General features: G+C 39.3%; 1 protein-coding gene across 2 annotated transcripts in view; it reads left to right on the top strand.

Moving 5' to 3' along the window:
* ano10a (anoctamin 10a) overlaps positions 1-13656 on the top strand; it is a 50600-nt gene extending 36944 nt beyond the window's left edge. For both annotated transcript variants that reach the window (XM_047360826.1, XM_047360827.1), the window contains exon 14: positions 12397-13656. In XM_047360826.1, coding sequence (XP_047216782.1) covers positions 12397-12438 — 42 coding nt within the window. In that variant the 3' untranslated portion in view covers positions 12439-13656. The remainder of the gene's footprint in view (positions 1-12396) is intronic.
* The last annotated feature ends 2018 nt before the right edge of the window (positions 13657-15674 follow it).

Below are 15674 nucleotides of genomic sequence, written 5' to 3'. Positions count from 1 at the left end.
TAATTCACTCTCTGTCAGTTAGGATTGCAAAGATTATTTCCATTTGCTAAATGCCAGAATAATGAGAAAAAAATCTTTAAATATTCTCCAAAGTCACAGGTTTACATGCATTCCTTCAGTATTTGGTGGAATTGCCTTTTAAACCTTCGAACTTGGATCAAATGTTTTGGGTTTCCTTCTTCAAGCTTCTCGCAGTAGTTTGCAGAAATTTAGGCCCATTCCTCCTGACAGAACTGGTGTAACTGGGCCAGTTTTGCAGACCGCCTTGGTCATACACACCTTTTCACATCTTACAATTTGATGCTAAGCTTTAGGGACATTGTCTATGTGGAAGACTTGTTTGTGTCCAAGTTTTAATGTCCTGGATGATGTCTGGAGATGTTACTTCAGTATTTTCGTCTGTGTTTTAGGAGCTAGACATGATGTGGGACTGTGGGTGATATTTCCAGATTGCAGGTGACACACACTGAGGCAGAAATACAGCAGATGGCTAAAAAACGGAATCAGTTGGTCCAGTCAAAGTCCAGACCTTAAACTTACTGAAATGCAGTGGTGGGACCTTATTAGAGCTGTGCATAATACAGCTGAATGTTAAAGGACTTACCCCTCGTGTTAACCATGACTAAATTCTGGTCCTAACTCTAAAACCCAGTCTGAGCTATCACTGATCCTTTGTGGCCATGGGGACAGTCTCCCATGCTGTGTGGTTGTTTTGCTGCAGGAGGAACTGGCACAAGAACATTAGGCGAATCAAGGAATTTTACTTCGGTTGACTGCAGGTCTAAAGCAAATGTCCAGAACAAAACGCTGGGTTATAGCTTTCCATTTAGCCGGTACCTCTGCCAGAGACAAAGCGTTGGCAGCATGCTGACAATATTGATGTGGCTCCTTTGTGAAGCATTAGCTTACTTTGTGTTGCAGTCACTTGTTTGATGTGGACTGACCAGGCTAAGTGTATTTCTAATCAGGTCTTTATCATACTATCTATGACAGACTTCTCCTGCTGCGGCATCTTCTAGTTCTGCACTTTTTTACTGCATTTTACTTCTACAACACCTCATACAGAGAAATGATTGAGAGGAACTCAAGCAGAAGGACCCTATGAATCTGTTTTAGTTGTTGTTTTCCCAAAAAATATTGTCCTCTCAGTCCTACACACAGAGCTGCACAGTTGGATTCACACCCCTTGAACCTTTTCATACTTTGTCACATTACAACAACAAACTTCGGAATATTTTAATGGGACTTAATGTTGCAAACACAAAGTAGTGAATAACTGTGAAGTAGAAGGAAAGTTATTAATAAATTTTAAAATGTTTTACAAATAGAAAAGTGTCCTGTATGGTTGTATTCAGCCCCCTCTACTCAGCCCCCTCTAAGTCATTGTTGAAATAAAGTCATAAGAAATGTAGTTCGCTGCAAACCATTTAGGGGACAAAGTAAACCTATGGAAAACCACTAGATGTAAAACACTATGTGTGGGAAAAAAATCACGAAGCCCATCACCCTGAGCACACCATTATCATGGTGAAACATGGTGGTGGCATCATTATGCTGTGGGGATTTGTTTCTTTAGCTGAACAGGGAAGCTGGTCAGAGTTGATAGGAAGATGGATGGAGGAAAATCCTGGACAATCCTGGATGAAGACCTGATATAAATGAACGACACACCATGAATCATTTTCTTTCTCTCTCATAATTATTCACACTTTTGTTTTGGCCCATCACATAAAATCCTAATGAAACACAATGAAGTTTGTGGTTGAAACGTGGCAACATGTGAAAAAGTTGGAGGGGTACTTTAGCAAGGCACTGTATCAGGTCGAAATAATAATGGTCATTGCCAACTGTACAAACATATACAACTGAATGAAGCCAAAATGAAAAGGCTGTGGACACAAAAGTGCACCCTGTCTGATCTTGTTGGTTTTAAAAGGTGGAGGAGCAGCCAGGTTCTGCTAATCAAGTGAATCTGGTCATCAGTGTGTGTACCTTTTGTAAAAACAAGAGTTTGTCAGTCTGTTGCTCTGGAGGATGCAGGTGTGTGTTAGTACCATGCCAAGAAGGAAAGACATCGGCAACGTAAAAGTAAAGCTGACAGCTTTTCTCCATCCTTCTTCTGAATTGGGGTTAAGCTGCTTATATTAATGTCCACGCCCTCATATGAGCTTCTGAGGTTTGATTTATTAAGTTGTTCTCTACTCTCTTGCTTCTCCAGAGGCAGCCCCATGCAGGGTGAGTAGCTCCGGGTTGGTTTTGACTTTGGATTATTTTGATTGTAGTATATTCTGACTGATGCTTTTTTTATAGTAACACATGATAATATTTTACAACGTTGGCTACTCTTCTAATATCTAAACTCATGACTCAGTTTGTGATCTAACATTCAGAGCTTTATAATACTGTTGCAGCTGTAATACACTTATTGATGGTGTGTTTTCCGGCATGGGCTAAAGTATAACAATACTATGGCAAGCCAAAAGAGTCAAAAATCATCCGTATATTAACGCATTGTTCCAGTCCTTAAAAAACAGGATGTACTGTTTTTTACGCACAAATGTGTTGTGAATCTCAATGCACGGAGAGATAAATAACGCGCGTATGGTGGCATTCTATGCATATCTTATCATCAAGAGGCGGTCTTATTAGTAGTCAGCCACTAGATGTTAGGGCATTTTACTCAATCAGTGACATTCAACTCACTTTACATTAGTCATCTTTAACAGGCTATTTATTATTAAACTAAACAGATATTAGCATTTGATTACACAGATACAACCTACAGAAAGGCTCACTTTGTTTAGTCCACTGCTGTATTTTCTGGTTTTTTGTATTTTATTTTGAGAGATTTACTTTAAATGGCTGTTCTTTGCATTTTTCTTGTCCTTATAGATGAACTGTGTTTTTTGGAGTAAAAATGTCTTTTTCTTTTGAGGCTCGGGGATTGGGATTTCATATTACAGGTGGAAAAGAGAAAATACACACTCTTCTAGTTCTTAGGTTTTACATTTTAAATTAAATAATTAACACCACATATTGGCAACATGTTAAAAATTAAGTTCTTCCTCACTGCTTCCATTGAAATTGATGATGCAAACAACAAACTCAGTCTTACACTCTTGAATCAATAATTTAATGAATAATTTATATCAGACATTCCAACAAATTGACCAAAATATCAAAATAATACATAAAGACATTTTTCACAGTGCAAATACATACACCATGTTACATATTTATATCAGAATGCAACATTTATTATTTTGTGGTTATAAATGAAATGAATTGAATTGAATTATGTCTGAAAAGGGTTATGAGGAAGTAAAACATATTTAATCATACCCCTTCTCTTATAGTGTTTAACATAAATGGTTTTCCAGAATCCTGTTCATTCTTATGAGTTAACAGAATTCCTATGCCAAAATGTTAACATTAGATATATATACACTAATTACAAAAAGTTAGGGATATTTGGCTTTTAGGTGGAATTTATAAAAAAGCGTAAAAGGTTCACACTACAGTGTTATTATATCATGAAAGTAGTGTATTTAGGTATGAGCATACAATGGTGATTTCCTCATCTCAAACAAAGTATTAAAACAAAAGCCAAAAACAGTATACTACAACAAAAAATGTAAACGTCTGAATATTGTGTCATGTGCCCTTGAGCATCAATTACAGTTTGAAAACAACGTGTCATGCTGTTCACAAGTCGACTTATAATCTGTTGAGGCATAGCATCCTATGTGCCTGGAGTTGAGTGGCATTCATCATTCGGTTCCACAGGGCACTGTTCACAGTGAAGCAGTCATCAGTTTAGGATGTAGCGAAAGGACGTCCACTTCTATGGTTTTCTGTGACTCTTCCAGTCTCTCTGTTGCAACCTGTTGATAACAGTCTGTGACACTCGAAGTGGCCACTTCCATCTGAAAACATCCTGTTTAAAGCCTCACAATGGTGAGGTACTGTTGATCAGTTGTCAGGTGTCGTCTTGGTCTCAAGATGTCAAAAATACAATATCATGATGAGGAGGACTGTTTTATTGCCAAGTCTGATTGAACCAGGAAATGTATTGGTGGATTCATAATCAAACACCTGTTGTGAATTTAGTCATTAAGCTCCTAACATTCTGTGAGTGGTGTATAAATATGGATAACCACGTACATACTCATAGGTAAACACACCCATAAACATACACTACCGGTCAAAACTTTTTGGTACATAATTCCATCTGTTCATTCACAGTTTTGAGGCCTTCAGTGAGAATCTACGTATAGTGTAAATAGTCATAATAGTCAAAAATATAAAAAAAAACATTAAATGAGAAAGTGTTTCTAAAACGTTTGACATATATATACATGCACACATACATATGCACATCTGCATAAACACACACACATATATATATATATATATGCAGGAACTAGTTGTTCTGAGGTACATAAACCACTATCAAGGCAACAGGCATCTGTGTATATACTGTATACATATTCAAGAGGTAGTCACCTGAAATGATTTTCACTTCACAGTAGAGGCTGACATTTTTTCGGGAGTCCCACGGGTCACGGGATTCCCACGGGAATCCTGCGGGACGGGAGACAGCACCAGTAAAGATCACGTGATTGGGACGGTACAGGATAAAACATGAACTGGAGCAGACGGGAGCGGGAGCCAACCAATAGGAGGGAAAATAAACTAGGATCAATTGTCTTTGGAAATGTAAAACTGAGACTTTGTTATAAACTTTAAGAAAAAAAAACTTGAATTGATGCCGCCATTGTGTAGTTTTTTTTCCAAGAAGCCTATACTATAATGCGAGTCAAACGAACTACACGACCCACAAGCCAACAGTGCTTCTGCTCGATGTTTTCCACCTGCGTTCAGAATGGAGGGAGCAAACGCAGGTGGAGAAGTGGACGTGGTAAAATTGGATTTGTAACGTAAAGTCAGAAGTAAGGACTTATCTATTAAACTCATAGAGCTGACAGGAAAGTCACAAATATTACCGAACTTCAGGAGAGTTGAATGTAGCGTGTTAACACGCAGTCTGCTGCTTGTAAAACGTGTTTCGTCGTAATCAAGGACACCAGTGATTAAGGGACACTTGTGCTGCATGTGCACTAAAGATTTAAGAGGTAAGGTACGGAAGCCCATGAGGGGACATGGGGAAATGTATTTATTTTGCGTCCCCATGCAATACTTTTGCATTTGGCATTTTGGAACAGCAGCACAGATGACAAATTGCTCATAAAACAAACAGCACTGATATGTGATTGATATGATTTATTTGTCATATGTAGTTTAACACGCAGTCAACAATGCGATTAAATGCTTAGGATAAGAAGAACCGTTCAAATCACGATAAAAACAAAAACACTAATGGCGTACAAAAAAAAAGTACAGGTCCTTCTCAAAGTATTAGCATATTGTGGTAAAGTTCATTATTTTCCATAATGTCATGATGAAAATTTAACATTCATATATTTTAGATTCATTGCACACTAACTGAAATATTTCAGGTCTTTTATTGTCTTAATACGGAGGATTTTGGCATACAGCTCATGAAAACCCAAAATTCCTATCTCACAAAATTAGCATATCATTAAAAGGGTCTCTAAACGAGATATGAACCTAATCAACAAGTTAACTCTAAACACCTGCAAAAGATTAATTAAAAATTAGCATATTTCATCCGACCAATAAAAGAAAAGTGTTTTTAATACAAAAAACGTCAACCTTCAAATAATCATGTACAGTTATGCACTCAATACTTGGTCGGAAATCCTTTGGCAGAAATGACTGCTTCAATGCGGCGTGGCATGGAGGCAATCAGCCTGTGGCACTGCTGAGGTCTTATGGAGGACCAGGATGCTTCGATAGCGGCCTTTAGCTCATCCAGAGTGTTGGGTCTTGAGTCTCTCAACGTTCTCTTCACAATATCCCACAGATTCTCTATTGGGTTCAGGTCAGGAGAGTTGGCAGGCCAATTGAGCACAGTGATACCATGGTCAGTAAACCATTAACCAGTGGTTTTGGCACTGTGAGCAGGTGCCAGGTCGTGCTGAAAAATGAAATCTTCATCTCCATAAAGCTTTTCAGCAGATGGAAGCATGAAGTGCTCCAAAATCTCATGATAGCTAGCTGCATTGACCCTGCCCTTGATAAAACACAGTGGACCAACACCAGCAGCTGACACGGCACCCCAGACCATCACTGACTGTGGGTACTTGACACTGGACTTCTGGCATTTTGGCATTTCCTTCTCCCCAGTCTTCCTACAGACTCTAGCACCTTGATTTCCGAATGACATGCAGACTTTGCTTTCATCCGAAAAAAGTACTTTGGACCACTGAGCAACAGTCCAGTGCTACTTCTCTGTAGCCCAGGTCAGGCGCTTCTGCTGCTGTTTCTGGTTCAAAAGTGGCTTGACCTGGGGAATGCGGCACCTGTAGCCCATTTCCTGCACACACCTGTGCACGGTGGCTCTGGATGTTTCTACTCCAGACTCAGTCCACTGCTTCCGCAGGTCCCCCAAGGTCTGGAATCGGCCCTTCTCCACAATTTTCCTCAGGGTCCAGTCACCTCTTCTCGTTGTACTGCGTTTTCTGCCACACCTTTTCCTTCCCACAGACTTCCCACTGAGGTGCCTTGATACAGCACTCTGGGAACAGTCTATTCATTCAGAAATTTCTTTCTGTGTCTTACCCTTTTGCTTGAGGGTGTCAATAGTGGCCTTCTGGACAGCAGTCAGGTCGGCAGTCTTACCCATGATTGGGGTTTTGAGTGATGAACCAGGCTGGGAGTTTTAAAGGCCTCAGGAATCTTTTGCAGGTGTTTAGAGTTAACTTGTTGATTAGGTTCATATCTCGTTTAGAGACCCTTTTAATGATATGCTAATTTTGTGAGATAGGAATTTTGGGTTTTCATGAGCTGTATGCCAAAATCATCTGTATTAAGACAATAAAAGACCTGAAATATTTCAGTTAGTGTGCAATGAATCTAAAATATATGAATGTTAAATTATCATCATGACATTATCGAAAATAATGAACTTTATCACAATATGCTAATATTTTGAGAAGGACCTGTACACATCATGCAGCAGTAATAAGCAAACAAAGTGTCTCAGATGGGGTTTCGTGTAGTTTTATGGTCCAGAGTTCAGTAGTTTAACAGCTTGTGGATAAAAATAGTCTTTTAGTCTGATTTGAAGATAATTTTATTTAAGGCTGATTTCAAAATAAAACTCAATAAATCTCAAAACGGGTGTAGTGTTTGTTTAATTTTTGCAGTTATCTGGTTTAGAAACTATCCCACAAAGTATTGCGAAATAACTCGAAGATTATTGCGTGAGAACGCAAAAAGAGAAAAAATTCCCCATGTCCCCTCGCGGACCTCGTTGAAAGGCTTCATCAAGAGAAGATATTAAATAAATATGTTGTGAAATAGAAAAAAAATTAATGTACCATTAAATGTACAATTTATTTAATACATCATTAAATATTAAGTGTACCACTAATTACGTCATGTCGTCTTTAAAATTATACGTAATTATTCAGTGGTACATTTAATTGCATAATAGTCCATTTCATGATATAATGTACATTTATTGTTTCTAATGATGTATTAAATAAATAAATGGTACCTTTAATTTAATGGCACATTTAACGTTACATTTCTTTCATGTTACATTTACTTCACTTATGGGACATTCACAACATTTATTTATTTAATGATGATTTTATTGTATTAATTTTGTCCAGTTTGACCCTCCATTCTTGATGCCTGTATAGGAGGTCATGTCAGAATTTGAATCAGGTGTTCTGGAGCAGACACACATCTAAAACCTGCAGGGAAGGGGCCCCTGAGGACCAGGACTGTGAACCATTGTGGTACAGTTTCTAAATTGTGAAGGTAATGCCTTTTTGGCCTTTTGTTCAACAAGTACAGTTCTCTTGCTAGGTGCATTTTTCTTTCGTTTCAGCAACTTGAAACATAAAAGTAATGTCATTGTTCAAAGGAAACAATCACTTAATAAATAAGTAAAAGACAACTATGTACATTTTGTTTATTCAGCTAAGATAGGCATGGTCTGTTTCCTTGTTTGATATTTTATTATTTCTTCATTATTATTCTTTTTACTTTAACTGGCCTTTACTACAACTAAAAACAGGGACCTAACTGGTCCTTCAAAGAAAGAAATTGCCAAAAGACTAAATGAAGAAAACAAAAATGGGAGAGTCACAGGAGTGGGAGTCGTTCTGAATGGGAGCGGGAGTCAATTTACCAGGAGTGGGACGGGACAGGATTTTTTTCGTTATGCTGGCCTGGGATTGGGATGGGACAAGACATTTTTCTGTGGGAGCGGGATGGGACAGGAGAGAAAATCCACTCCCGTGTCACCCTCTACTTCACAGGTGTGCCCTGTCAGGTTTAATAAGTGGGATTTCAAGCCTTATAAATGGGGTTGGGACCATCAGTTGTGTTGTGCAGGAGGTAGATAGAGTACACAGCTAATAGTCCTACTGAATAGACTGTTAGAATTTGTATTATGAAGAGAAAAAAGCAGCTAAGTAAAGAAAAACGAGTGGCCATCATTACTTTAAGAAATGAAGGTCAGTCAGTCCGAACAATTGGAAAAACTTTGAAAGTGTCCCCAAGTGCAGTCGCAAAAACCATCAAGCGCTACAAAGAAACTGGCTCACTTGAGGACCGCCCCAGGAAAGGAAGACCAAGAGTCACCTCTGCTGCGGATGATAAGTTCATCCGAGTCACCAGCCTCAGAAATCGCAGGCTATAAATAGCAAGTTGTTGAAAGTACATCTCCCCGTTTCACTCCGAAAGGGTTTGGAAACCAACCAGTCATAAAACGGTTTACCTGTATACATGCGTGTGGATCATTTTAAAGAGCTTTAATAGCGTTGTAGAACTTTCCTCAAATTCCAAGATTTAGTTGTAGTAGTAGTAGTAGTAATTTATATTGTAAAAAGTCTCTATTAATCAAATCAATGGCTTTTTGAAATCTGTAAAACAAACAAAAGTCATTTTCCTTTCATAGAGTCGTGCTCTCACTACTGTAGCCAAAACATAATACAGACTCGATTCTTTCTAAAGGCATTCTGCTCATCCACTAATACGTCGTACGTCACTAAGTAATTAACCAATCATCAATTAATTATTCCAGACTATATTTTATACATTGTACTCATTAAACTAATACCTCTTTAATTCAAAGGAACTCATGGGTCAACTTTTATAGATTTGGGAATAGGTTATATAATTATTCCACAAAGAAGGAATATTACCATTGAAGAAACATGTCTGAAATAATGGTAAAATGATCTAACTCAGGATTTAATCTTCCATTAAGCACGCAGCACTTGCCCCCTTTAAAATTTATTTTTTAATCCTTTATCCAAAATAATTCTAGAAGAAATATTGTCAGCTGACTCCACAAAATCTTTCTGATCTGAAATACAGCTATTAAAACCCCCACAAATATATACATTCTGCTTTGGCAGAATAAATCAAAGCCAACAAATTACCGAAAAATCCACATTTTGACCCCATATAGAGGTTTCTGCTGACAAGTAACAGAAAATTATCATCAAAGAATAATTTGACACCTGATGTTCACAGAATAATAATAAGAACACATACAAAGTTTCATTTGGTAGTTCAATCTTCTAAATCTGGATGAGGAAGAACCAGATGTCCTGACCTAAAGATGCAATACGAATGTAGAAATCTTTAACGCTCTGTTAATAAATGTGCAAATTAAAATAATGATATTTTCCCTGATGTTTCCTTTGTGTGTTGAAAGTTGGGCTCAAGTGTGTGTTCAGATTATTGTCCCAAAGATGCAGTTTCCTTCATATCGGTGCGTCTAATGTTAATGCAGTGGAATAAATGATACTTATTGGCTCCCAGTGTTCAGGCACAGAGAAGTTTTAAGTTCGGCAGAGTTCACATTCCCACATGAGACACTTGATCAGGCTGATGAGAGAATTTCTTGGCTGCACATCTCCATCTCCAAATCAACTTGCTGTGCAGCACCATTTGAGCTGATCAGTCACAGCAGCCTAAGATCCAGTCATACCTTCAGACTGCTGTCATTGGACCAACGGCCCCACAGCCACAGGCTCAGCAAGCACACAAAGACACACAATGTACAGTAGCTTACTGATGTCATCTCTGCTGAACATTCTGGATGGCACATTTTTCTGGGTCTACTGTCCTTTTCCAGAGCAAAAATAGCCAACTCGTCTTTGCATTTATTTCACATACACTGCTAGGATTGTAGGTGCTCAAGTCTATCCTTGACCGGTCTATTTAAATAATCATCCCAGAAAAAGTCTCAGCAATCTTTGTGGAGGTGACAAATCTAAATGTCCAAAGCCAGAGAAGATCCTAAGAAAGGAGGTTGTTCTGATTGAAATTGACACATCAAAAACTTGGCGGTAATTACTGTTTCATTTTTGGGTTCTTGTAAGGATGTGGGGTCAATACAGGGGTGGAGTTATTAGTTATTAGTTATTATTGAATTCCAGCCTGGCTCTGTCCACATGAATTTGCATGTTCTCACTTTGCATGCATGGATTCTCTGCAGGTACTCTAGCGTCCTCCCACAGTCTGAAAACATGACTTATGTTAATTGGTCTCTCTAAAACTGGGATTAGGTATGAGTGTGTGTGCATAGTTTTCTGTCCTTTGTGTCTCTGTGTTGTCCTGTGATGGACTGGCGATCTGTCCAGCGTGTGCCTCACCTCTCCCCCAGTAACCCAGAGACGGGCACCTAAACGTAAATATCTGCCATTACTGAAATGTCCCTTAACATCTAGTGTTGATTTTGTCCTGGTTTTGTGTAGCTAACATAAATAAGACACACTGACACTATCAGCTTTACTGCCACAATTCATGTCCATACCTTTGACTTTATGTTACAAGGCTGATAATTGCATACGTCTCAGAACACTCTTTTCTTTCCTGTATTCACAGTCTCTAAATCTGGGAGTGTAATATGTTGTAAAATGGTCTGAAAGCCACACAAAGCAAGAAAATCACACCATACTCCAACATTGTAATGTAAGGAGCCTTTCTGCTGTGAAGGTGAATCCTTTATGAGAGGAGATTATCTTGTGTGTGTACATAAGAGGTTAGGGGAAGTAACAAATTCAAAAATATTTAGTTTTTTTAGTAGTTAGCCGTGTTAGTGCTGTTAAGTCTTTGAAGCATCTATGTTGCTTTTGATGCACTCCTGTTCTAAATAGTGCATATGTACTGGGATCAATGGTGTGGAATTCACAGTGCTGCATTAGGAAGAGTATGTAACTTTTGCGTTACTGTCACCATCACTTCCTGTTTATTTTTTATTTATATTTAAGGATCAGCTAACCATACGGAAATTATATTTCAATTGTCATCAGTTGGTTAGAATAGTATTTGCCTTTTTAATTAAATTGATAAAGCTATCAGTTTTAACTTTCAGTTTTAAGCAGTCAGCATACTGAGGTATTTTCATCAGACCAGACATCCCATTTTCATAGTGTTGCATAACATTAATTACTGTTATTGCTGGATCATTACTAATATGTTTGAGTAGCAGTTGTGTAATTACTGTAGCAGTGGTGCACATTTGTAGTTTATATGGCATGTGTGTGGCTCTTGTGCTATAGAACCTTGGAAGACACCCAGGAAAGCCATGGCAGCCTGTTTAATCTGCTGATCACACCACATATGCTGCAGTGTTAAGTGCGACGGAAGACAATGATGGAAGACAATGCTTACCTCAGCCAATATATATCCCAAATAATGTGATGGAGCTTGAGGACATTAACACGAAATCATTTGTGTGAGCCACTAGTTCAACAGTAAATGCAACAAACATTAACCATAAAAGAAAAAAAAAAATGTCATGCAGGTTATCTGACATTTTCCCTGAAGTTTAAAATGAACTATAAAAACACAGGCAACCAGTGGAGGCCAGAACACAGCACTGAATACAGGGACAAAAAACAGTGAAGTAGAACTGAGTCCTGGGAGCTTACATGACAGAGGAGCACTGGATGGTTCTGAGTCTAAAATGTTGATGCAGAAAGGCTTATTTTCCAGATAAGATTGACCCCAGTCAAGTGCTGCGTCCTAAATGCTAAGTGATTTAAACGTGATATTAAAATGTTGTTGTACACATTGTCAAAGGCAGCAGTTAGGTCTAGCAGAACCAGAACAGCATAGTCACCAGAATCACATGCCAAAAAGATATGTTCTGTTAATAATGTTAATTTAATTCTGTGGCAAGCTTTAAAACCAGACTGAAAGATTTCCAGAATGCAATCTTCTCTAAAATTTCTGAAACAAATAATAAATTAATATGTGTTGCTTTTGGTGTTGTTTCAGAAAATACTGGAAGTCTCGGAGTTCAGTAAGAACATCCATTGAGGAGAGGAGGACCTGCACACTCTGATGTCACCGGCGTTTGACAGAAGCTCCTTTTTTTATACTTTAAGAATCACACCTTGTTATTTTTAAACTTTATTGGCTCATTGTTTGAATGCACATTGAAAATCTGGTTTAATATTAGAGTGCCAGACTGGAGGAGGCATGCATGAAGAGTTCATACAGTTTAAGCAGTGATATGGGGTTCTGTGTTAGGGTGCTGTGTAACTTTAAGAATAAATGATGGGATACATGTTGGGATGAAAGAGCTGCTGTTCAAATCTTCTCTAGATATTATGCACTGTAAACATAATTGGTTATACCAAAGAGTGTTTATGAAAATAACTGCATTTGTGTTCTTATGTTCAGTCGCTAAAGTCAGTGTGGGTTCAGTCATTAGTTTGGTTCAGAATGGTGCAAACTAACAAAAATGGATAAAAGCCCAGGTGTCACTCCAGTAAACGAGGGCCGGTGTTGTGCAGCTTTTAGATGTGTCTCTGCTTCAACCCACCTGAATCAGATTATAAGGTGATTCGCAGGACTCTGTAGAACCCGCCTGCATACTGAGGAGGAAAAGTAGCTATTTGATTCAGGCGTGTTGGACCAGAGACGCATCGAAAAGTTGCAAGACACTGGCCCTCAAACTGGAGTTTCACACCCTGGGTTAGAGGCTGCAAGGTGGTGGTGTGTGCACAGTAACCACACTTCAGACTCTACCTGATTGGCTGCTGGCTCAACTGATAACGCGACAGCCTATTGGATGGTAGCTGATACTTCTGTCCACAGAACTCCAGGTATGAAAGCATAGAAAGGCCAAAAAATTCAACGTATTAAAGCAACATTGGACTTGATTTGGTAATGTGAGTAAACACAACTTCCAGGTTTCTTCCAGACATGCATGAGGGAACAAGGTTTGGGATTTATTCTGACTCTTCCATACTGTTCCTCACAGTTAACCACGCTTCCTGCACTGAACTGGTTTGGCCTTTCTTTGTTCCCACAAACACAATCACAGTAACATGCTGTATAATCGTTGCCTGTGTTTTATCATCAGTTATTTACCTTCAGGGTAGAGAAACATGAGAGGAAGTTTGAAGCACTACTGTAACACTCCTGGTGCCTTAGATGCCTGCTGTTTTACTCATAAAATGTATCATAGCTGCAGCAGCAGGTTAGACTGGATCAGCCTTGGCTTCAATAAACGAACAAACTTGGAACTTATATGGATGTCCAGTTTATTCTGCTCTACTACAGCAGCGTCTGAACACAAACTCCACTGTTTCACTGGGATTTTATGTGACAGACCAATATAACATAGCGTTTGTGAACAGCAGTTTTCAGATCTTGCCACAGATTCTCGATGGGGTTTAGGTCTGGACTTTGATTGGGCCATTCTAACACATGGATACGTTTTGTTTTAAACCACTCCATTGTAGCCCTGGCTTTATGTTTAGGGTCGTTGTCCTGCTGGAAGGTGAACCTCCGCCCCAGGCTCAAGTCTTTTGCACCAGGTGCTCCAACAGGTTTTCTTCCAAGATTGTGATGTACAGGTCCTTCTCAAAATATTAGCATATTGTGATAAAGTTCATTTTTTCCATAATGTCATGATGAAAATTTAACATTCATATATTTTAGATTCATTGCACACTAACTGAAATATTTCAGGTCTTTTATTGTCTTAATACGGATGATTTTGGCATACAGCTCATGAAAACCCAAAATTCCTATCTCACAAAATTAGCATATCATTAAAAGGGTCTCTAAACGAGCTATGAACCTAATCATCTGAATCAACGAGTTAACTCTAAACACCTGCAAAAGATTCCTGAGGCCTTTAAAACTCCCAGCCTGGTTCATCACTCAAACCCCAATCATGGGTAAGACTGCCGACCTGACTGCTGTCCAGAAGGCCACTATTGACACCCTCAAGCAAGAGGGTAAGACACAGACAGAAATGTCTGAACGAATAGGCTGTTCCCAGATTGCTGTATCAAGGCACCTCAGTGGGAAGTCTGTGGGAAGGAAAAAGTGTGGCAGAAAACGCTGCACAACGAGAAGAGGTGACCGGACCCCGAGGAAGATTGTGGAGAAGGGCCGATTCCAGACCTTGGGGGACTTGCGGAAGCAGTGGACTGAGTCTGGAGTAGAAACATCCAGAGCCACCGTGCACAGGTGTGTGCAGGAAATGGGCTACAGGTGCAGCATTCCCCAAGTCAAGCCACTTTTGAACCAGAAACAGCGGCAGAAGCGCCTGACCTGGGCTACAGAGAAGCAGCACTGGACTGTTGCTCAGTGGTCCAAAGTACTTTTTTCGGATGAAAGCAAATTCTGCATGTCATTCGGAAATCAAGGTGCCAGACTCTGGAGGAAGACTGGGGAGAAGGAAATGCCAAAATGCCAGAAGTCCAGTGTCAAGTACCCACAGTCAGTGATGGTCTGGGGTGCCGTGTCAACTGCTGGTGTTGGTCCACTGTGTTTTATCAAGGGCAGGGTCAATGCAGCTAGCTATCAGGAGATTTTGGAGCACTTCATGCTTCCATCTGCTGAAAAGCTTTATGGAGATGAACATTTCATTTTTCAGCACGACCTGGCACCTGCTCACAGTGCCAAAACCACTGGTAAATGGTTTACTGACCATGGTATCACTGTGCTCAATTGGCCTGCCAACTCTCCTGACCTGAACCCCATAGAGAATCTGTGGGATATTGTGAAGAGAACGTTGAGAGACTCAAGACCCAACACTCTGGATGAGCTAAAGGCCGCTATCGAAGCATCCTGGGCCTCCATAAGACCTCAGCAGTGCCACAGGCTGATTGCCTCCATGCCACGCCGCATTGAAGCAGTCATTTCTGCCAAAGGATTCCCGACCAAGTATTGAGTGCATAACTGTACATGATTATTTGAAGGTTGACGTTTTTTGTATTAAAAACACTTTTCTTTTATTGGTCGGATGAAATATGCTAATTTTGTGAGATAGGAATTTTGGGTTTTCATGAGCTGTATGCCAAAATCATCCGTATTAAGACAATAAAAGACCTGAAATATTTCAGTTAGTGTGCAATGAATCTAAAATATATGAATGTTAAATTTTCATCATGACATTATGGAAAATAATTAACTTTATCACAATATGCTAATATTTTGAGAAGGATCTGTATTTGGCTCCATTCATCTTGCCATCAACTCTGACCACCTTCCCTGTCTCTGCTGAAGAGAAGCAACCCCAGAGCATGTTGCTG

Source organism: Girardinichthys multiradiatus, chromosome 3, assembly GCF_021462225.1.
Source record: "Girardinichthys multiradiatus isolate DD_20200921_A chromosome 3, DD_fGirMul_XY1, whole genome shotgun sequence".
Classification (NCBI taxonomy): domain Eukaryota; kingdom Metazoa; phylum Chordata; class Actinopteri; order Cyprinodontiformes; family Goodeidae; genus Girardinichthys; species Girardinichthys multiradiatus.
The sequence above is the reverse complement of the archived record's forward strand: the minus strand, read 5'-3'. Positions and strand labels throughout refer to the sequence as shown.